This window comes from Anabrus simplex, chromosome 4 (assembly GCF_040414725.1).
Source record: "Anabrus simplex isolate iqAnaSimp1 chromosome 4, ASM4041472v1, whole genome shotgun sequence".
NCBI classification, from domain to species: Eukaryota; Metazoa; Arthropoda; class Insecta; order Orthoptera; family Tettigoniidae; genus Anabrus; species Anabrus simplex.
The window spans coordinates 146972091-146996649 of NC_090268.1; the positions used below are offsets into that span (position 1 = coordinate 146972091).

At 40.0% G+C, this 24559-nt stretch overlaps 1 protein-coding gene across 1 annotated transcript in view; it reads left to right on the forward strand.

The window, feature by feature from the left end:
* The first annotated feature begins 4388 nt into the window (after window positions 1-4388).
* Window positions 4389-24559, forward strand: part of LOC136871729 (peroxiredoxin-6) — a 45566-nt gene continuing 25395 nt past the window's right edge. Inside the window, exon 1 of the mRNA XM_067145270.2 lies at window positions 4389-4545. Within this exon, the coding sequence (XP_067001371.1) occupies window positions 4463-4545 (83 nt within the window). The 5' untranslated portion in view covers window positions 4389-4462. The remainder of the gene's footprint in view (window positions 4546-24559) is intronic.

The following is a 24559-nucleotide window of genomic DNA, read 5'->3' on the forward strand; positions in this document are numbered from 1 at the left end:
CGTTGCAGGCAATGAAAATCTCGCAATTCTACTCACGAGAAAGAAACTTTACTCCATCTGTCTGAGAAGGGAACAGAGACTCCAATGTTCGAATAATTGGGCTATCATTAAGTACTGAAAATACCAAGAACAGTTCTCCGGTCATTGCTCACCGCCCGGTTTTTGGGCTTCTTCTGCAAACTTTGCTTCGAAGGAGTTACGAGGTTTCCTTAACCCAGCGACGATATACATATATAAAGTATATGCACAGTGTACACATTATTGTTATTACTGGAGAACTAAATGGTGTTGCGGCTTAGCTGCTTGCCTGTTGTTCCGGCGACCGTGGTTTGATTCCCGGTGTTGCTGGGGTGGGATTTTCAGTTTACATTCCCGATGTGTCAGGAAGGCCATGCGGCCGTAAATCCCCGGCCACAACTCTTTCATCCCCTAGTACGTGCAGGCACCCTGAGCAAGCGGGATACGCTGCGGATGATGATGATGATTATAGTTAATATTATTCAGCGTCCAGCAGCAATTATTTGTTATTTCGGGTAATATCGCAAATATACTCACACTTCAGGGAGTACGGAGATAAAACAATTTAATATTGGGGGTACGGAAACCGGAAAGTCTGAATACCGCTGGTCTCGGGGATACTAGAAGACTGCAGGCCCTAGAACGCCCTTCACTCGCCGTGTGACGAATGGTCTTGTCACTTTGATTTTTTACAAGAAAAATCAGATATTTTTCTGAACTTTCTATTCATTCCGTTTTCTTGTGGCAATATCTCGCAGTTATTAAGAGCCTATCAGATGGCCTATCTTCATTACTTTGTTCAATAAAGAATGTATCTGTCTGAAAAGTAAACAAAAAGAACATTGTGGAAAATCCCTAATCTTTAGAATAATTACTCACGCTCTAATTACATTAATAAAAACACGCTCATTAAATCTCTCGTCGCCTACGGCAATACAGCACATTCGCGAATACAGTTCACGTGATAATAAATAATGTCATTGATTTTACGCACCAATAACTATATTTCTACGGTTTTCGAAGACGCTGAGGTGCCGGAATTTTGTGTCGCTGGAGTTCTTTAATGTACCAGTAAATCTGCCGACACGAGACTGACGTTTTTGAGCACCTTCAAATACCTGCGGACTGAGCCAGGATCGAACCTGCCAACTTGGACTCAGAAGGCCAACCCTCTACAGTCTGAGCTACTCAGCCCGGCACCGGCAGTGACTACGCAAAACACCAACAAATTCACTCGAACCATGTCACAACGAACCGTTGTTAAGAGTATATAATAATAATAATAATAATAATAATAATAATAATAATAATAATAATAATAATATAATAATAATAATAATAATAATAATAATAATAATAATAATAATAATAATTGTACCGGGCGGTACACCTCCACGCCGCTTATTCAAACCTTGCGCCAGTTGAAACTCCCCTACTGGAATAAGTCTGAACTTTGTCTTATGTGTTAATTTTCAAGTTACCCTGAAGATGTCACTACTTGGAAATTTTGAAGTTTCTGGACTGTGCTGTTTTCGACGTATTTTTGTTTTGCTTGTAGTAAGAAGTGTGAACATTCGCTTCTAGAGGACACTACTGAAGAACTACAACGGTGCACCCTAGTGCGAAGTGAAAGAACTGTTTTTTTGGAGAAAATTTAATTTCAAAAGTTTGTTCTTTGCTAAATTTCTTTCAGTCATTGTTTAAGTTGGCAATATTAACCCTTTCTTTCCCCTTGTTTTGAATTTAGCCAATCCCGAATTTCTTTAATTAATTTTCCACCAATAATGTGTTTCTTCTTCATCTTGTGTAGGGGTTTTCTTTATCCACCAATAAAATGTTTGTGGGCGGGCGTTTTCCTTCCTGAAACGCCTCGAACTTTCTGCGAGAGTATATAAACTGCTGATTTTAGGGTCTCTGCGCCACTTCAGTACCATCTTTCAGGGTGTAAAGTACATAGCAGGGGGCGGGAAGCGCCTCTTCCTTCGGGCAGAAGTTCAACAACAAGGTAATGGCCGATTAATAACTTCTTTTCTTGCTAGCTCAGCAGTTTAACTCTCGGGGCGGGTCCGAAGCTTTTCCACCATGTAACTTTCCCTAAAATGTAAAGAATCTTTGTATTTATTCTATCTTTTAAGCTTCATATTGGGATAGAGAGTGCTTAACCCTCTCGAGCTCCCTCTCATATTGCATTGAGGTGAACTTATTTTCACAACCGTTTCTTCCTTAACGTAATGTAAATTGTTTCCTTCTAAAAGTCACCTCTTTAGTATGGGATTAGCCCTTGCATTAACGGCCTAGTGCCAAGTAGGTTTTAAACAAAGTGTATTAGGAGCGCAAGTTCGCCTCCTCTCAAATTGGTATTTTAGAGGTCAGGTAATTAAATTTTCTCACTTAATAGGCCTCAGTAGGTTGGGTATCTTTACCCCTGTGTTTATGTCCTTAGAGGACAACTTGAAGGTGGAGTTTGGTGTGGCCTTTGATAGGCTTAACCTTTGAGAGCAGATTGCTCTTTTGAAGTTTGTTTCTGCGCGCCTCGAGGAGGCTTTATGATGTAATTGGGAGCAAGTGCTCCTGGGCATGATTGGGGTCTTCCGCCCCTTTGTTGAATTCTGTATATCGTAAAGTTGAGCTAATTGCTCAAGAATTGTGTGTCTGGCTCTCGGAGCCCCAAATCCTGTAATTGTACATTCTCGATTAGTGGTTTTGCTACTCTGTACCTGCCATTATTGTTATTTCTTGTTTTTTGCTAAGAAAATATAACCTTGTTAAATTTTAAATTCACTTTAATTTCGTAGCCTGAGACCTGTTCACCCCCCGCACCTTCTTTCACCTCTAACTACCACGGAAAACTCCGTAACAATAATAATAATAATAATAATAATAATAATAATAATAATAATAATAATAATAATGTCCGCCTCTGTGGTGTAGTGTTAGTGTGATTAGCTGTCATCCCCGCGGAGGCCCATGTTCGATTCCGGTTCTGCTACGAAATTTGAAAAGTGGTACGAGAACTGGAACGGGGTCCACTCAGCCTCGGGAGATCAACTGAGTAGAAGGGAGATCGACTCCAACCTCAGCCATCCTCGAAGTTGTTTTCCGTGGTTTCTCACTTCCCCTCCAGGCAAATGCCGGGATGGTACCTAACCTAAGGCCACGGTCGCTTCCTTTCCTCTTTCTTGTCTATCCCTTCTAATTTTTCCATCCCCCCTTCCCCACAAGGCCCGTGTTCGGCATAGCAGGTGTGGGCGCCAGGGTGATACACTGGTCCTCTTCTTCAGTTGTATCTCCGACCAAATGTCTCACGCTCCAGGACACTGCCCTTGAGGCCGTAGAGGTGAGATCCCTCGCTAGGTCGGGGTGATAAACCAAGCCTGGAAGGTACACGGATAGGCCTAATGAATGAAATGAAATGGCGTATGGCTTTTAGTGCCGGGAGTGTCCGAGGACAAGTTCGGCTCGCCAGATGCAGGTCTTTTGATTTGACAGCCGTAGGCGACCTGCGCGTCGTGATGAGGATGAAATGATGATGAAGAAGACACATACACCCCGCCCCAGTGCCAGCGAAATTAACCAATTAAGGTTAAAATTCCCGACCCTGCCGGGAATCGAAGCCGAGACTCCTGTGACCAAAGGCCAGCACGCTAACCATTTAGCCATGGAGCTGGACGACCTAATGAATAATAATAATAATAATAATAATAATAATAATAATAATAATGGTTTTACGTCCCACTAACTATATTTTTTGTGTTTGGAGACGCCGAGGCGCTGGAATTTTGTCCCTCAGGAGTTTTATAACGTGCCAGTAAATCTACCGATACGAGGCTAGCATATTTCAGCACTTTCATCTACCACCGAAATGAGCCGGGATCGAACCCGCCAACGTAAGCTCAGAAGACCAGCTCTCTATCGCCTCAGCTACTAAGCCCGGCTTACTGTGTTCATTTCTTTGGAAAAGACAATATTCTAAGTAAAACTGAACAAATATTATACTTAAAAAACGCCTAGTTATTATGTTAATCGGTATTTCGTTTAATGGGGTTTCGGTTAATATAAGTTTTACTGTAATCCCAAAACAAACCTTCAGCAGTTGCCTAGTTTTCTGTAGGCAAAATTTTTGCTTGTGCGCAATCAGCGTCACTTAGAAAAATGATAAATATCAGTATGAGAATTGTAAATTTGTAGTTTCAAATTGCTGTCAATCACTGCTCCTACTGTGTGTGGTGGCTCGTTCCAATACAGCACACTCACAGAGTCCCCTCCCGCTTGTGACGTGTTGTATTTAACTCTGTTATCCTTGACGATGATAAAGCTAAAGTACAGAAAGGAGTGGGGACTGTATGCTCTATCATGAGTCGCTGTTTCATTTTCTAGTATAAAACTTGCCAAGCCTCTGCTCCGCTATCACTTGGATTGCAGGCAGCAACAAGAGTCGTAGAACATGAAGCTCGAAACTGTTATTCCCGACTTCAAGGCCCAGAGCACTCAGGGACCTATCAGCTTCTACAACTGGCTTGGAGATTCGTAAGTACTGGGTTGTGATATTCTAATATTAAGAAATGGCTATAATATAGAGTTTGTTCTTCCCTTAATCTACTTACCAGGGTTGCCATCTCTCCAAAAATCATTTTAACATGGATGTTTCAGTTCGAGTCCCGTTGGTCGGAATAATTTTCACCATCTGAATGTCGGATGGCGAGGTAGGAGAGGTGGTGTTTTACAATTTATAATAACTAGATTCCGTGCCAAAAGACTGAATTCAATTCTAAACCTCTCCGCAGTGCTCATATGGAGTAAGGGCGAATGACTCTGTTGATAGTGATTCGTCCGTCGGATGGGGACGTAAAGCTTTGAACAGACACCTTGGTGCTATTCAACAGGAGTAGGCGGTGTGCCGGCAGCGGATTTCACCCTCTCCCGTGTTACTATCATTCATTTCATCTCATTAACTCCTCTAACGACGCTGACGTCAGGAAGGGCATCTGATCGCTATGATGATTCATCTCCCTTCATACCCGACCCCGTAAAAAAAACGGGACAAGAATTTGACATGCCTACACATATTTATTTATTTATTTATTTATTTATTTATTTATCCTTCATTCACGAGGGGGTTTATAAGGGCTCCAATTACAGCGTACTGGCGTCCTACACCCTAAGGGCGTGTCACAAGAACTACAAACGTTTAGTAAATTAGCAATTTTCTAAATTACAAACAATATCGCCTTTTAAAGGAAATTTTAATGTTTATCTTTTAGTATGTATTAGTACTAATTACACTCCTTTAACTATATCGCAGTTACAGCTACATTTTAAGGAACCACGAACCTGCTACGCAGGCGTAGCAGGGGGAGAGGTGTTACTCCCACGTGGCGCGTCCCAGGTGGCGGATAGGGGGGTTCTAACCGGCTTGCCGGCAGACTTGAGGGAAATAAAATACCTCTCGCGGACCAAACACACTACCCCCTGTGGGTGGGGGAGGCAGACGAAGAATTCACCCATGGTATCCCCTGCCTGTCGTAAGAGGCGACTCAAAGGGGCGACCAAGGGATGATTGTCTTGGAACCATGAAACTACTTGTGATTAGTTCCACCACGCGTAGAGCAACATGGGTCGCTTTTCCTTGTGAGTAGTATCACTCTGTTAGGCACTCAATAGTTTTGTGATTCGTAGCACTCAAGCGGGGTTCAGTGTTGGTTTCCAGTACTCGTGAGTCGTACCCATGTGAGCAACACCACGGGTCTGGGCGTTGCCTGTGAGTTGTACCACTATGTGAGCGACACCGTAGGTCTGCGTTGCCAGTGATTAGTACCCACTATATGAGGAACACCACGGGAATACCGGCGCCTGTGATTAGTACACCTAGGTGAGGAACCTCATCGGTCTGCGTTGGCTATGAGTGGCGCCATTGTGTGAGAAACACCATAGGTCTGCGTTACCTTTACGACATACAATACTTGTGAGTAGTACCTTAATGTTTGGAACACTGTGAGTTTACGCTACCTTTGATTAGTACCGCAGCTTGAGAAATATCATGGTTCTACTTTATTCGCGACATGTACCATACTGAGGGGCCTTAGACCTGTTTTTTGGACCCCTTTAGACTTCAAGCATAATCGATTCAGGACTGTGCTTTATAAGTGGTCCCTTGGTCAGTAATGCTATTATTTATGACCGTCTGTGAGTCGGATCCACTGTTTTCTGTTTGTTTGTTTCTTGTTTTTTTTTGGGGGGGGGGTTTCATGTCCATCCATTCATTTTTCATGACATTTTTATTTATTTTGGTCAGTGGATTTTTTGAACTTTTTGTTGTCATTTCATTCCGTACCATTAGGGGCCGATGACCTCGATATTAGGCCCCTCTAAACAACAAGCATCATCATCATCATTTTAAGGAAAACATAAGACTGTACTGCTAATTTGCATAGGATATCAATAAACGTTTTAAGTACGAAATAATTTTTTAAGAGTTCTTCATTTCTTTGTAAATGAGTTACGGATACTCAAGGAAAGAAGTAGACTAAGCCACGGAAATTATTAGGGTCTATGGTAAAAAACGAAAAATTATAAGAACTGAGGCACACCCTTTAGGCTTAGGATGGCAGTGTAGGTCTATCTATACTGGTTGTTCGTAATATACCCAGGACCGTATTTAACATTTTTGCCACCTAGTAGACATTAGCAAAATTCCGGCTCCCACCACTACCGAGTGAACTTCCTGGTACATGTGAAAATAATCGAAAGGAAGATGATGTAATGTATAATCAATACGCAAATGTAGAACATTAAAGAGTAAAGATACACAGACATAAATAACACTTAACATGTCAATAAAGCTGTAGCTGATTTCACTTAACAAAATAAGGTCACTGTTAAAGAGTTTTTCTGAGTAGTTCAGACTGGTAGAGCACTCGCCTTCTGACTATTATACAAGTTGGTAGGTTCGAACCTAGCTCATTCCAATGTGTTTGTGCTCATACACGCCAGCCTCCTGTCGGTGGATTTATCGGCAAGTGAAAGAACGCTTGTGGGACAACTATTAATGATAGACCAATGTAATTTGGCACATTGTTTTAGTGTGCAATTGTCTTAATCGTGAACTACAATCGTGAATGTAGCTCTTTATTTATGAAAAAATAGACCATAAAATATTTGACAGGATTTAAAAAAATTGATAGCAATATTTGAAATTTTCCTGCAAATAAACTATTTATCCAAATATCATGATTGCAGTCTACTTTTTACCTAAGTACATGTTGTGGGTAATAGCTGTATAAATATTATTAATATCACATGAGAAGTTTCCAAGTTAACGCTTCCGACAGCTTCGAGTGAATTTACAGCCTTAAAAAATATCGCAAGGAATAAACTGTCATAAGAAATTAACCATGAAGTATAACCAGTAACTAATAAGCCAATAACAATCTACAGTTTTCATTCATTGAACATGATAATTTTTATCCGTCTAGAATAAGTATTTTTGTCCAAATTATGATGGCAAAAATAGTGATATTCCACTCCTTTATTGAGGTCTTCACAGACATGTGCCCTTAAGGCCAAGGTCACTTCCTTTCCAGTTCTAAGACTGAGGTGGTGCGACGATAATCCACTACAAAAATTAAATTCACATTTGAGATTTCTCATTATGTGGGCTAAATAAGATGTATTATGTGTCTGGATTATTTCAGACTGTATTCTCGTTCCTTTCAAAATGTCATTATTTCTGTACTGTACTCTCTCAATCCAGAATACCACGAACCTAATACGCTGGCGTAGCAGGGGAAGAGGTGATACTCCCACGTGGCGCGTCCCAGGTGGCAGTTAGGGAGGGGGGGGGGTCCTAACCGGCTAGCCGACGGACTTGAGGGAAATAAAATACCTCTCGCGGACCAAACACACAACCCCCTGTGGGTGGGGGACGCAGACGAAGAATACACCCACGGTATCCCCTGCCTGTCGTAAGAGGCGACTAAAAGGGACGACCAAGGGGTGATTATATTAGAACCATGAAACTCTTTGTGATTAGTACCACCACACGGGGAACACTATGGGTCGCTTTTCCGTGCGCGTAGTACCACTATGTTAGGTACCAAGTAGGTTTGTGATTAGTAGCAAACGAGAGCGCGACGGCTTTTACAGTACCTGTGATTAGTAGCACTGTAATGAGCGACACCATGGGATGACGGAACCCATGGTTCTGGCTTGTCTGTGATTAGTACCCACCATACGAGGAAAACCACGGGATAGTACGAGTCCCTGTGGTTTGTAACTTAGGTGATGAACACCATAGGTTTGCGTTGCCTGTCAATGGCGCCGCAATGTGCGAAACACAGTAGGTCTGTAATGCATGTGCGAATTTCGTAACCTGTGAGTAGTACCATGATGTGTGGAATACCGTGAGTCTACGCTACCGCAACATGACAAATACCATGGTTCTACTTTTCTAGCGATAAGTACCATTATGAGGGGCCGATGACTTGGATTTTGGACTCCTTTCGACTACAAGCATCATCGTTTCCGTAGCGTGCTATAGAGGCAGTCCCTTGGTCAGTAATACTATTGTGTTAAGCCAGCTTCTGCGCATGTGAGACACTGTGGGTCGGTTCCACTGTTAGTTTTAAATTCATATCCGTCCATCCATTCATTCTTCGTCCTCGTGTTTTGAATTGTGGTCAGTGGAAGATTTTCGGTTTTTAATTTGTCATTTCATTTCGTCTCATTTCGTACCATTAGGGGCCGATGACCTAGATGTTAGTCCCCTTTAAACGACAAGCATCATCATCATCATCACCAATCCAGAGTACTTCCAATACGCGATTGTATGTCCGCATCTGAAATGCTTCGTTTTAATTTTATATTCTTACTGAAGCTTTCAGTGTCCAAGTTTCCATCCCATACAGCAACACAGGCCAGACATAGTTTCGCACGGAATGCATCTTTATTTTCAAATTAATTTCATGGAGATTTGAAACCATTTCAATTCTAAATTAAATTTCCTTTGTTATGTCCAAATCTTCATGAAGCGAACTGTTCAATATTTATATTTATTAGCATGTTATCATAACACTCATTACACTTTATTAATCTTAACGCAAGGAAACAACAAAAAATGTTCTGTAATGAATTAGCTTCCCATTTCAATTTGAGGAAATGTACGTAGTGTGTAAAGCACGGGTGCCAAACCTAGCCCGCCGTAAACGCAGAGCCCATGGTATAGATGGGAGCTCAAGAGAAGAGTTTCGCTAGGAATGTGGCCGGGAATGCGTAAGCCCTCGCTTCTCCCCTCGTCCCTGGCTTATCGTCACCAAGCTGGTGTATGTACTTGCGTTTCTGAAAACGTTCGCCCTCGCAGTGTCCTCAGGAGGTCTCTTCCTGCAAGGCACTCGATGTATTTTTGTATACCGCAGGTGGGCAAAATTATTCGTCTATTTATAGACTACATCTGACCAGCGGAATATTAAGACAAGGCAGTTTCCAACTAATAGTAATCCAGGTTATTTTCCACTGACACTGGGAATTTATGCCATCTTCAGAATTAGATGTTATCACGGGCAGAGTCCATCCTCAAGGTGCAAATCGAAAGAGCTTCTGTTATTATTTTTTATTTTAATATATATATATATATATACTGTATTAATTATTATAATATTTTTTACATATTTTTACAAAATGATCGCCAACGTCCGATGACGGTTACATTACTAGAAGACGATATTTATATCCTGTATTTCAAATGTAGTAAGTTTCATGAAGTGAACTAAAGGCAGGTCAATTTCGTTCGTCAGTGTGCCGAGTTACGAATGCATTCTATCTCAAACACATGTCCCGGCGTGTTCGTTACGTGAAGAAAATAATAATAATAATAATAATAATAATATTAATAATAATAGTAATAATAATAATAATGACCCAGATTGAATATTTGCGCGTATAACAATTCTATGATTACGATCCAATCATTCAACTCATCCAGACATGCAGTCAGTCATTCACTCATTCAGCCATTCAGTTAATATATAATGTCTATTGTAAGCTAAGGAGAAATATGTTCGTACTCTTAAAAACAAATTACACTAATTAATAATAGGAGTACCGGTTAGATACGTGTTGTCCTGTTAATGTCTAGGTCAAAAAGAAATACAATTAAAAAACTACAATTTAGAGATTGGGTGTAGGCTAAATAGTGATTAGAAGTAATTATGATGTTTAATGTAGTAATATATATAAGAAGAGCATTCATATAAAAAATAGCAATAAATGATTACCCTGTCCCCAGTTCCAGGAGATCCGGAACTAGGGGATGGGATTATTCTATTCTACTATTCGTATAACAATGGTCTCGCTTGTGCGTCACGAATTCTGTGCCGCAAGGGATATTTTACGTGTCGATAAAGCTGTCGACACGACGCTGACGTAGTTCAGCACTTTCAGATACCATTGCACTTAGCAGAGGTCGAACCCACAGACATATTGTACGCTCAGAAAGCCAGTGCTGTACCATCTGAAATGGGTGAGAGAGGAGGGAATTTACTCAGTATTCGACGAGTTAGTTTACTGACAAACGCACTTTTATAGAATTTTATTTAATCACAAAATATTTAAAAATACTGTAGGCCTAATTATCTTCATCAATCCTTGTGTCTCTATGTCACTTTCCTTGATAGGCAAAACTATGAAATAAAATAAAATTTAAAACAATAGACTGTAGGCCTAAATTAGCTTAATCAATCCTTGTGTCCCTATGTCACTTTTCTTGGTGACACACAAAACTATGAAATATAATAAAATTTAAAACAATAGACTGTAGGCCTAAATTAGCTTAATCAATCCTTGTGTCCCTATGTCACTTTTCTTGGTGACACACAAAACTATGAAATATAATAAAATTTAAAACAATAGACTGTAGGCCTAAATTAGCTTAATCAATCCTTGTGTCCCTATGTCACTTTTCTTGGTGACACACAAAACTATGATATATAATAAAATTGAAAACAATAGTCTATAGGCCTAAATTAGCTTAATCAATCATTGTGTTGCTATGTCACTTTTCTTGATAGGCAAAACTATGAAATAAAATAAGATTTGAAACGATAGTCTGTAGGCCTAAATTATTTTCATCAATCCTTGTGTCCCTATGTCACTTTTCTTGGTGACACACAAAACTATGAAATAAAATAACATTTAAATCAATAGTCTGTAGGCCTAAATTATCTTGATCAATCCTTGTGTCCCTATGTCACTTTCCTTGATAGGCAAAACTATGAAATAAAATAACATTTAAAACAATAGACTGTAGGCCTAAATTAGCTTAATCAATCCTTGTGTCCCTATGTCACTTTTCTTGATGACACACAAAACTATGAAATAAAATAAAATTTAAAACAATAGACTGTAGGCCTAAATCAGCTTAATCAATCCTTGTGTCCCTATGTCACTTTTCTTGATAGGCAAAACTATGAAATAAAATAACATTTAAAACAATAGACTGTAGGCCTAAATCAGCTTAATCAATCCTTGTGTCCCTATGTCACTTTTCTTGATAGGCAAAACTATGAAATAAAATAACATTTAAAACAATAGACTGTAGGCTTAAATTAGCTTAATCAATCCTTGTGTCTCTATGTCACTTTTCATGATAGGCAAAACTATGAAATAAAATAAAACAATAGACTGTAGGCCTAAATTAGCTTAATCAATCCTTGTGTTGCTATGTCACTTTTCTTTATAGGCAAAACTATGAAATAAAATAACATTTGAAACAATAGACTGTAGGCCTAAATTAGCTTAATCAATCCTTGTGTCTCTATGTCACTTTTCTTGGTGACACACAAAACTATGAAATAAAATAACATTTAAATCAATAGTCCGTAGGCCTAAATTATCTTCATCAATCCTTGTGTCCCTATGTCACTTTTCATGATAGGCAAAACTATGAAATAAAATAAAACAATAGACTGTAGGCCTAAATTAGCTTAATCAATCCTTGTGTCTCTATGTCACTTTTCTTGGTGACACACAAAACTATGAAATAAAATAAAATTTAAAACAATAGACTGTAGGCCTAAATCAGCTTAATCAATCCTTGTGTCCCTATGTCACTTTTCTTGATAGGCAAAACTATGAAATAAAATAACATTTAAAACAATAGACTGTAGGCCTAAATCAGCTTAATCAATCCTTGTGTCCCTATGTCACTTTTCTTGATAGGCAAAACTATGAAATAAAATAACATTTAAAACAATAGACTGTAGGCTTAAATTAGCTTAATCAATCCTTGTGTCTCTATGTCACTTTTCATGATAGGCAAAACTATGAAATAAAATAAAACAATAGACTGTAGGCCTAAATTAGCTTAATCAATCCTTGTGTCTCTATGTCACTTTTCTTGGTGACACACAAAACTATGAAATAAAATAACATTTAAAACAATAGACTGTATGCCTAAATTATCTTGATCAATCCTTGTGTCCCTATGTCACTTTTCTTGATAGGCAGAACTATGAAATAAAATAAAATTTAAAACAATAGTCTATAGGCCTAAATTAGCTTAATCAATCCTTGTGTCCCTATGTCACTTTTCTTGATAGGCAAAACTATGAAATAAAATAAGATTTGAAACGATAGTCTGTAGGCCTAAATTATTTTCATCAATCCTTGTGTCCCTATGTCACTTTTCTTGGTGACACACAAAACTATGAAATAAAATAACATTTAAATCAATAGTCCGTAGGCCTAAATTATCTTCATCAATCCTTGTGTCCCTATGTCACTTTTCTTGATAGGCAAAACTATGAAATAAAATAAAATTTAAAACAATAGTCTATAGGCCTAAATTAGCTTAATCAATCCTTGTGTCCCTATGTCACTTTTCTTGATAGGCAAAACTATGAAATAAAATAAGATTTGAAACGATAGTCTGTAGGCCTAAATCATCTTCATCAATCCTTGTGTCTCTATGTCACTTCACTTGATAGGCAAAACTAGGAAATAAGATTTGAAACAATAGTCTGTAGGCCTAAATTAGCTTAATCAATCCTTGTGTCCCAATGTCACTTTTCTTGGTGACACACAAAACTATGAAATATAATAACATTTAAAACAATAGTCTGTAGGCCTAAATTATCTCCATCAATCCTTGTGTCCCTATATCACTTTTCGTGGTGACACACAAAACTGAATAAAAATGAAATAACATTTAAAACAATAGTCTGTAGGCCTAAATTAGCTTAATCAATCCTTGTGTCCCTATGTCACTTTTCTTCATAGACAACACTATGAAATAAAATAACATTAAAACAATAGTCTGTAGGCCTAAATTAGCTTCATCAATCCTTGTGTCTCTGTGTGACTTTTCTTGGTGACACACAAAACAGAACAGTTTCCCTTCTCGTGCCTCTTCATCACATTCTTGGATAACATGTCTGATAACCTCCCTAGCTTCGCTGTGGATAGTCTTTCCTTTCTTCCGGCAGGGTTCCATAATTGTAATACAAAGTAGCACTATAATAACATAAAATATTTTATAACACAGTTATGTAAGTCTCAATATATAAATCGCTCTTCAACACTTACAACACACAGACAAGATCAACACTACCGAACTGTTCAACTGGCCATTTGTATCATCAAAGGGAGACTGGCTGCTGGCTGGCTGGCTGACGATACTTTTAGGAAGAGCCATAGCCGAGACGACAGAGAGAGAAAGCTGCTCCCCCGTGTCCCACCTCACGTCCCGCTAGTCTTCTCATCAGCTCGCATCTCGCATAGAAATACCTGTGCACGCAGAAGCAAGTCTCTTCCCCTCAGATGGCTTCTACTTCACCACGTTGTTGACTCTTGGCTGTGCACGCCTATAAAATAGGAGCCTCCAGTTACTCGCTCGTTTTTGGTCGGTGGATGCAGGCTGGGTCTCGGCTCACAAGTAGCCACGGCTGGTCCGTGGTCCAACAGCTCTGCACTACGACCGGCCAACCGAGCAGAGGAGGGGTGGCCACGGCTCTACAGTGGCTTTACACCTCTGCATTCGGGAGATGGGACAGGGCTGGACCTCACGGCTGGCCCCAACCATCGGTTGTCCTGAAAATGGTTTTCCGTGGTTTTCCATTCTCCTGCACTAAGGCGAATGCCGGGACAGTTCCTAGTATAGTATAGGCCACGGCCAGCAACCCCCTCACCTTTTCCGTGCATCTGCTTCACCGTAACAAACGTCCCGGCCTAAGAGACGGCGTTACCGTCTAAGAGGCCCGCCTTCAGGGAGGGGGGGAGGGGGAATCAAAACATTTTAGTAGTAGTAGTTACCCGTTTTGGGTTTTTTTTTTTTTTTTTTGCTAGTTGCTTTACGTCGCACCGACACAGATAGTTCTTATGGCAACGTTGGACAGGAAAGGGCTAGGAGTGGGAAGGAAGCGGCCGTGGCCTTAATTAAGGTACAGCCCCAGCATTTGCCTGGTGTGAAAATGGGAAACCACGGAAAACCATTTTCAGGGCTGCCGACAGTGGGGTTCGAACCTACTATCTCCCGAATATTGGATACTGGCCGCACTTAAGCGACTGCAGCTATCGAGCTCGGTCCGTTTTGGTCTACACGTAATGGTTGAAACATAACAGCTACATAGGCTGTGGTATAAGGATTGACACATTAATTTGTTAGTGTGTGCTTGTTTTTGCGTACGTTTGTATCAGCACGGTTACGTGGGGAGATTCTAGTTTTATCGAAGCCTAATTTACTTTGGTTAAGTTCATAAAAACATGGCGTTTTGCTACAGACGCGATATAGAGGCGGCATAGTAATTGGCATTATTCTGCTTCATAATTGTTCATAGGAGCGTTGAACATGTTCATCCCCTAAAAATGTAATGGCCTGTTATTTTTATACTTCATTCTTTACGGCAACCTTTAAAGGAACTATTTTCCTAGTACACGGTGATTACAAAGCGTGGTGTTTCACCCATTTTATGCAAACGCCGTTTTGAACACATTTAATTATGTATGTCCTGATATGAAAGAATATAGGCTACTGTATACTGTTCATGTACAGTATTGCACGAAATGCCGTAGTTATGAACGTGTAATGTACATCCTCCAGGCTTGCGCTATCTAATAACGTCCTGGGCTAGCGCTCGTACCAGCTGTTTCTCATGCACGTAGAGCTGTCAATCATCTCGTGACCTTGACATGCCTGGTGTAAAGAGCAACTGGAGGTTGTGAAAGCTACCACGGACTGATTGTTTTCTGAACGCGACATTTATCACAATAGAAATGTAACAATGTAGAGTTTCACGTCCACGACTAAATATCTCTGAAGGGAATGTTCAGGCCCTATCAGATTCTTAATTTTCTCCGACGTTTTTCTGAAGAGGGCCGATGATATCTGTGAGCTATTCGCAGATAGGCAGTAAAATAATCCGGATGTAAAGAGTTTCTAGCTGATCTCAGTAGCGCAGTCCGTTAATCGTTGCCTTACTGTTCCCAAGATAGCGGGTTCAATCCCAGCTGAGGTCATTGGCATTTGATGGTGTTTAAATGCAACAACTCCGTATCATTGGATTCTGACACGATAAAGAATTTCAGGGAAAACAAAATTCGACATAATAATAATAATAATAATAATAATAATAATAATAATCACCTTCCTCGCCTATTTCCCAATTTATTGGGTCGACATTTGAGGTGTTAACACAGTTTTACGGCTGCATGCCCTTCCTGCCGGCAAGCTATATAGAGGGACGTGTTCATTACTGAGTATTTCTGTTGTGGTAGGTAGTGTGATTTCTGTGTTCTATCTGGACATGAGATATGCATTAATACGAATACAAAACTGCCCGTCTCCGAGCCAGAGGAATTAACCATATGCAGTAAAAGCCCGGCCGAGGTTAAAACCCGAGGCCCACTGAACCCAAGACTAGTATGCTGATCATGAAGCCAGAGAACGGATAATGATGATGATGATGATGATGATGATGATGATGATGAAAATATTAAAAAAGCAAATATTCACCGGTTTTGAAGTTCAAGTAATCCCATTGGTGAATGTGAAAGTGATATTCGACACAAAAATAACACGACAATTCGCTCCTTCCCACCCCACGCGTTTCCCCACAGCAAAACTAACATTATAAAGGCCATTCCTACACATTGAGATGTGACATGATCATGCAGCCTACTCAATAACCATCCGCAGGTCGCATGAGAAGATTCATTCATTGTTTCGGTATTCCATTTAAATTTGTTCGAGATTTAAATATAATATTAATTTACAGAATGTATAATATTTTTGCAGTACTCAGAATATAAATTTAAAAGTGCCAGTCTAACTTCAAGGTTCCGTTTGCGTTATATCTGCTTTGGCGTGCAAAATGTGGTAGTGATTATTGGTTAATGAGGAAAGCACTGTACAGCTAGGGGAAAAAAATGGAAGGAATGCGACACTTCGAGAAATGAATGTATCGGCCAAAGAAAATTAAGGGCCTCGAATGCTCCCATACCGTCGGGATCGGAAAAGAACAAACAAGATTTGACCAAGGGAGGTCGGATAGGATAGATGAATGTGAGGAGCCCGGAACAATGCCAGGATTCAGCTAAGGGTCCCGCGGTCGCTAGCCCACGCTCCCAAGTTAAGAGCCCCTGGGGATTTGGCACGCAAAACATTTGCACAATACTTACTGTGTGACTGTCGAGGACGAATGTACCAAAGCTCGTTTATGTTAATTCTATAAAAGTTTAGCACTTAAATGAAACGAAGTTTAATGTCAGTTTACATTTAATTTTCTATTTCTGTCAATTTTATCCCCATTTAAACCAAATTTTGCGATAGACTTAGTAAAGTCTAAGTGAAGAAATATTCAAAATTTCGTTTAAATCGAGCAATTAATTTCGGAATGGTATCTTTCCAAACTGCTCCAGCGCACCAATTTTTTGTTTTCTGGTTTAAAACATACTTTGGAGAAAAACTGAAGCTGAAGTGGACGTGGCCCATTAAACAGTCGCACAGGAGTGATTTAAATATCTCCATTTTTATTATTATTATTATTATTATTATTATTATTATTATTATTATTATTATTATTATTATTATTATTAATAATAATACATGACCTGATATTTATACATTAAAAGTAAACTAATAAAAAATTAAAAATAAGAACATATAGAAATAACTTCACAAGCAAAAATAAAATAACCTTATGCCACGAAGTTTGGAGTTTCTGCTAATACCATAAACTCATGTTTTGGGCCCAAAACCTTAGTAGCATTCTCTCTTAACCAAAGTTTGAAAACGGCAATTCACAAAGCTTAATTCGTCGCTGTTCGGTCAATAGGTCATATCTCCCATGCTCTTCATATCCATTATTTTCCTTATTTTCCTTATTTTCCGAGTCGCATATTGATATACAGTCCATCAGAACAATGTCCGTTGTGTTCATTTTCCTATGCTTACGTGTAAAGGAAAATGAACGTTACCGTACCTCACTGTAGGAATGACTGTACTTTTGCATGACTTATTTACGCACTCCTACAGTATAACGTACTTAAGTACTGCGTATCAAGTTACATTAGTGTTATGTAATGTTTTAACCAGTACATGCTGAGCAAATAACTGGGGGGCGGTAGAATAACACTCACTGTATTACCTGCCTGTCATAAGAGGTGACTAAAAAGGGCCTGTAGCCAAGCCCTGACATTGCTTCTACTTACTTGTGCCAGGCTCTTCACTTTCATCTATCCTATCCGACTTCCCTTGGTCAGCTCTTGTTTTTTTCCAACCCCGACGTTATTAAAGAATTCAACGCCTAGGGAGTCCCATATTCACGCCCTTCGTGGCCCTTGTGTTTCTTTGGCCTATACTTTCATATTTCGAAGTGTCAGATCCCTTCCAAGTTTTCTCTCTGATTAGTGTTATATAGAGGGTGGTTGCCTAGTTGTACTTCCTCTTAAAACAATAATCACCACCACTATGCCGAGCGGTGACAATTTGTTAGGTTGCTCTATTTTCTTTTAGAAAAAAATGAGAGAATGTGGGTCGTTTAAATAAAGAGTCACTTCAAAACGGCCTTGCTGAGCACATGAGTACTATCTGTTTTTGTCAACAAGTGCTTACAGAACATCGTGTCTTGCAGCTGGCCTTGCTGATGTGCTGAATCACATTTCATTTCACATATTCAACTCTGAGTTTGCTAATACGCGTCCGTCAAATAGAATGTACACACACGACTAATTATCCTAACATTCAACTGTACTTGTTGGTGCAGAGGAAAACATAATTATGTGCGAGGTCAAGAGTGGAATTTGAGCACACTTCCCTCCTCAGCTATGTTGATACTTCAGACTGAATGTAACTCGTACCAGACTAGCATTTAAGCGCGGAAATCAAACCTGTCCCCAGCTCAAGCAGTCAATCAATGTTATACATTTAGGGCTGTCGCCCAGGTAGCACATTTCCCATCAGTTGTTTACCTAGCGTTTACTTACATGTTTTCAAAAAACTTGTATCGAACATTTTCCTCGGTAACTTATTAAAATCCCTTACTTACTCCTCATCCTATAAATTGCCCCAATCTGTCCTCTTGAATTCCAACTTTATCTTCATATTATGATCGTTCATATTTTTAAAAGCTCCGCTCAATATTATTCGTCTACTAATATCATTCCACGCCATCTCTCCACTGATAGTTTGGAACATACCACTCAGTCGAGCAGCTCGTCTCCTTTCTCCCGTTTTCTCAGCCCAAAGTTAGGAACATTTCCGTAACGCTAATCGTTTGTTGGAAATCACACAGAGCCGCGCTGTTTTCCTGTAGTCACGGTGTGGGTCCCATACACTGGAACTATACCCTGATTGCGGTCTTACCAGATACTTATACGCCATCTCCTTGACATTCCTACTACAACTCCTAAATACCTTCATAACCACGTGAACAGATCAAAACATTTCTTAACAACCTTGTTTACTTGATTACTCCAATGAAGATCATTCCTTTAGTGGCCGATGACCTTTGATGTTAGGCCCCTTTAAAACAACAAGCATCATCATCATCATCATCATCAGAAGATCATTCCTTACATTAACACCTAGGTAGGTCTACTTACAGTGATCCGCATGGGGTACCATCACCTCATCAACACAGTAATTAAAAGGTATTTACTGTGTTACTTGAGACTGGATGTAGACACCCAAATCAGACCTCAATTTGTATTAAATCCGGAAATCGAACCTGGGCCAACTAGTCCTTTCTAATTCGCTAATGATGTTCTGCTATTTATTTTGATGAGACTATGTTTAATTCGTTTCTAGTCTTTTCTTTTTACGGATTCAATGCAATAAAATGCATTTTTAACCCAGTCTCTCTGCGACTGTCACCATTATGACTTATCGTGAGACAGAGCAACCATAATGATTATTTATACTTTTAGTTTATGATTACGATTCCTCGTCTGAACGGTTCAGAGGACCCCTGGTTCAGTTCCCGCCCAGGTTGGGGATTTAAATCGCTTATGGTCAATTCTTCTGGCTCGCAGACTGGATGTTTGTGTTTGTTCCAACACACTCCTCTTTACACATATACAATACACCACAATACCAATACAACCCTCCACATAGGGTTGGCGTCAGGAAGGGCAGCTGGTCGTAAAATGGAGCCAAATCCACATGTGCTAGACCAGGGCCTTTCAAACTCCCAAAATCTCACGCGTGCAATCTGAGGCTCAGAGGTCCTGTGCACAGTGCATCGGTCTCACTCGGCTCGACTCGGACCAGTGCTTCGCCTCGGGGCGACTCAACTAAGCTCGGCTCAACTCGGCTCAGTTTTGGAGCGCTGCGGAGCAAGTGGGGAAGAGGGAGACAGGCGGAGCGAGCGAGACAGGCGTGGCGAAAGAGAGAGATAGCGCTATTGCTCCAAATCGAGGAGTGAGGGTCTGCACTCTGGTCAACCAAGCGAAGTCGTCTTTTGCACCTTGCACCGCGCAATGCACTGATGCATGCACCCTCAGAGGCCCTGTGCTAGACAGTTCCCACCTGCGACATCTCAGAGCGCGGGGAAAGCAGTAGAAGATTAAGAAGATTTTTTAATGTGGGCCTATGTAGGTCAGGGTACGAATTTAATTATTTAATAATAATAATAATAATAATAATAATAATAATAATAATAATAATAATAATAATAAACCGAACGATTTGGCCGTGGAGTTTGAGTCATATAGCTGTGAGTTTGCATTCGGAGAATAGCGCGCTCGAACCGCACTGTCGGCAGCCCTAAATATGGTTTTACGTGGTTTCTGATTTTCACACCAGACAACTGCTGGGGCGGTAACTTTGATTAAGGCCACGGTCGCTTCGTTCCTACTCCTAGCCCTATCCTGTCCCAACGTCACCATGAGACATATCTGTGTCGGTGCGACGTAAAACCAATTGGATTTGGAAATACTATTATTATTATTATTATTATTATTATTATTATTATTATTATTATTATTATTATTAATATGTCCTCAGCTACCGAAGGGAGGCATTTTAATTTGACGCCTTGTAGGCGGCCTGCGTGTCAATTTCTATTCGCCAGATGGTAGAGAAACGGGATTTCTGTTGGCCGATCTAAGGTTGAGTTTTAATATTAATTTTGTCACGTTCATACCAAGTGTACTTTTTACGTGCCCTACAGCGTTCGACATGGAGTGTCGAATGGACTTTGTCGCGCCCTTCAAAAATCCAACTACTAATCCTGAGTTTGAACCCATGATCTTGGGATCCGAAGCCTCACACTGAACCACTGATGAATGTGTATCATCTTCCTGGTATTCTTTTGACTATCGTCAAGTTATCTCCATGTGCCTTATCTTATCACAGCCTAGATTTAATACAGCCTGGAAACTTAATACAGCTGATAGAAGCGTTTACTTCGTGAAAGTTACAGTTACGTAATTTAGTTACGTAACTACGAGAGGTGACAGTTATATAGGAAATCGCGACAGAAATACTAAAAATCGCTAAGAAAAAGAAGCAAGCCTCCGTGGGTCAGGCGGCAGCGCTGCGGCCTCTCACCACTGGGTTCCGTGGTTCAAATCTCGATCACTCCACATGAGATTTGTGCTGGAAAAGACTGAGGTGGGACAGGTTATTTTCCGAGTACTCAGGTTTTCTCTGTTATCTTTACGGTTATGGAACCAAGCTCTGCATTCGGGAGAAGAGTGGGTCCGAACCCCACCGACGGTTGTCCTGAGAACGGTTTTCTATGGTTTCTCATTTTGACCTCCAGGAAAGCAGAGGATGGTTGCTGAGTTGTTATTTCCTCTTAAAATAGTAATCACCACCATCACCAGACAAATGAAGCCTGTCCTCAAAGAACGTTGTATATCTATGTATGGACAAGTTGAAATTTTCATGGAATAAGGTTGTATATCATCTAAGGAATATCTTGACGCCAAAAGGTTACTCTATATTCAAACAAATGAGAGAGAAATTTTTGTTTTAAAATTGGCTTCGCTGCAAGAACGTTGTACATCAACAAACATGAGTGACGTCAGTAATCTGAGTGTGTCACCTGGATCCATGTTAACACTGAATAAGGGCAGGAAGAGAAAGATTAATCAACTGAATTGGAAGGACAACGTACGCAAACGATTGGGGGATAGCGGAGGAAGCTACACATCAACATCAAAGCGTGTAGTGTAAGAAAAGCAACGTCCAGCACAGGTAAGCGGTTGTATAAGGACTATATTCACGTAATTTTATTTTCATAATAATATGTTCGATAATACGTTTACTATTTAAGAAAGTAATTTACTACTGAATTGTTTGTTTCCTTTTAGACTCGGGTGTGCAATCCCAAAGGTTGTTTTAAAAAGGAATGTTATGTCTGTATTTCGAGGCCATTTGAGGTACAACATTACACATGTTCCTTACTGGATACTGTATTTTTTACAAAACGATGTTTATTTCGAGTTGCCGTGTATTTAAAACACAAAAGTACTACAGAACTCATGTGATATACAATGTTCTAACTACCTCGTGATATACAACACTTCCAGGGAGTTTGCAGTTTCCTCACTGTAATCCTGTGATACCATCGACATACAAATATATTATTTAACTAAAAAAAAGGAGAAAGTGTAAGTTTTATTTACAGAAAGAATTAAACACAGACCCTAATTTTATAAAGAAATACCTGTTTCTTTAATTCTTGTAAAGTGTAATATACAACTTTCTTTGGGGGCAGCCTTCAGATGCTGGGACAAGTCCTATTCAAAACCCATAGTTGATTTCTTCCACCTCCTTGCCCAGTTTTATTCACCATTATTCATGTAATCTTCATTAGCTTCTCAACTAAGGTGGCATCAGGAAGGATATCCGGCCGCAGAAATATGCCATATCATTTCATGTCATCTCATCCCCGACCCCTAAGGAGAAACAGACAGACATCGTCTTCAAGACTGTGTATTATGGAAAACTTTTACGGACAATTTAATGGGCTTAGAAGACAAGAGCGCGCATCATTACCCACAATTCTATGCTTCCCTGTGTGACAGAGAAAATGTTCGAGTGTCTGCAATGGAGTAGCGGAGTGTAGAGATCCAATTAGTATTTTTCACGAAAAAGAAAAAAAAATACAATACTGATGTAATGACACGAAAGAATTACTTACACATTAATGTACAGACATAGGTTTGGGTACATTAGTTATACTCAGTAATGGGCAGTGATAGGAAAAGTACGAAACGTACTGTTGGGTTGTTAAGTAGTTTACGTGGCGAGTGAACCCAGCATCGGTGCAGGCATTATTCCTTGTAGTGGAAGTGGCAGGGTTGTTGATTGATTTCAGGGCGAACGTATCACACATCACCAGGTACTGACTTCAGATCGGTGTTCAAATCACCACCAAGTATGAAGGTAGTAAATGGTACTCGTTCTCACTAAGCTTGTGTTCTTATAGCAACGATTAGATGACGCTACTGCCCTAGTATACGCAGATGAAGAACACTCGTTGCTATGGTTTAAAGGTGTCGCCAACCCCCCAGCCCAAAAACATATCCAAATTGAGGGGTTTATAAATTGTCCGTAGAAACACGATGTACTAATTAAATAGTTGTCACTTTTACCATTCCATGTTCTCATCTTATCTGCTTGAGTGCCGTAGATGTAAATTAGGCAGAAAGCATTCCATTCATTCAGTCATTCACTCACTCATTTAATAATAAAATCTCTCTCTCTCCCCCAGTTTGTGGTTGTCCGTGACTGGGAGAGAGACATATTTTTCTGCACGCATGAATCAAGGGCGTCCATGCCCGGGGGCAAGGGGAGGGGGCCACGGCCCCCACTAGCTCTCAGGGAAAGGAAAAAGTCTAATGTAGTCAGGTGTTTTTCTTTCAAGAAAATGATTTTAAAGTCGCTATTACGTAGAAGTGGTACTACCGCCCCCCCCCCTACCAACAGGCAGGTTATACCGCGGGTGTTATTCTACCACGGAATACAAGTCGTCATTCATCTTCCAAAATATTAAAAATACTACATACCCCCAGGTCTAGCCCCCCCCCCCTTACAAACTGTCATGGGCGCCCATGGCATGAATTCAGTTCATTCATTCATTCATTCATTCATTCATTCATTCATTCATTCATTCATTCATTCATTTAAAGCAGTGTCCCAATATAATCCAATCAGGCAATTCATCCATTCATTAATTCATTCATAATGATTATTGTAAGCTAAGGATAACCCTGTTCATACTCGTGACACAAATACATACTTGCACTAACACAAATGAATAGGGATAAGACACATGTTCTCCTAGACTATAATAATAATCTTAACGTCTAGGACAAAAATAAATAAATCATAGAAACTACAATTTAGAAATCGGATGCAATTAGTAAGTAGGTGTAATTGTAAGATTTAAGGTACATCATACATCTTCATTAAAAAAACTGTTATCTTTCAGCGTTCTGTCTGCAAGTCTCTGTGAATTTACTAAACGCCGCCACAATCCCCTACTTGTAACTAGTCCTGTGGTCTCGTTTAGTTCTATACCTCTTATCTTTAAATCGTTAGAAACTGAGCCTAACCATCGTCCTCTTGGTCTCTCTCTACTCTTCTTACCCTCCATAACAGAGTCCATTATTCTCCTGGGTGACCTACCCTCCTCCATTCACAGCATATGACCCCACCACGGAAGCCGGTTTATGCGTACAGCATCATCCACCGACTTCATTCCTAACTTAGCCTTCTTTATCTCCTCATTCCAAGTATCATCCTGCCACTGTTCCCACCAACAATCATCCTCGCTACTTTCATGTCTGCTACTTCTTTAAGTTGTTTTTTATTTTATTTGCTTTACGTCGCACCGAAACAGATATGCCTTATGGCGACGATGGGATTGGAAAGGCCTAGGCATGGGAATGAAGCGGCCGTGGCCTTAATTAAGGTACAGCCCCAGCATTTGCCTGATGTGAAAATGGGAAACCGCGGAAAACCATCTTCAGGGCTGCCGACAGTGGGGTTCGAACCCTTTAAATTAGTAATAGATAATTTAATTGCAACAAAATTAGACAT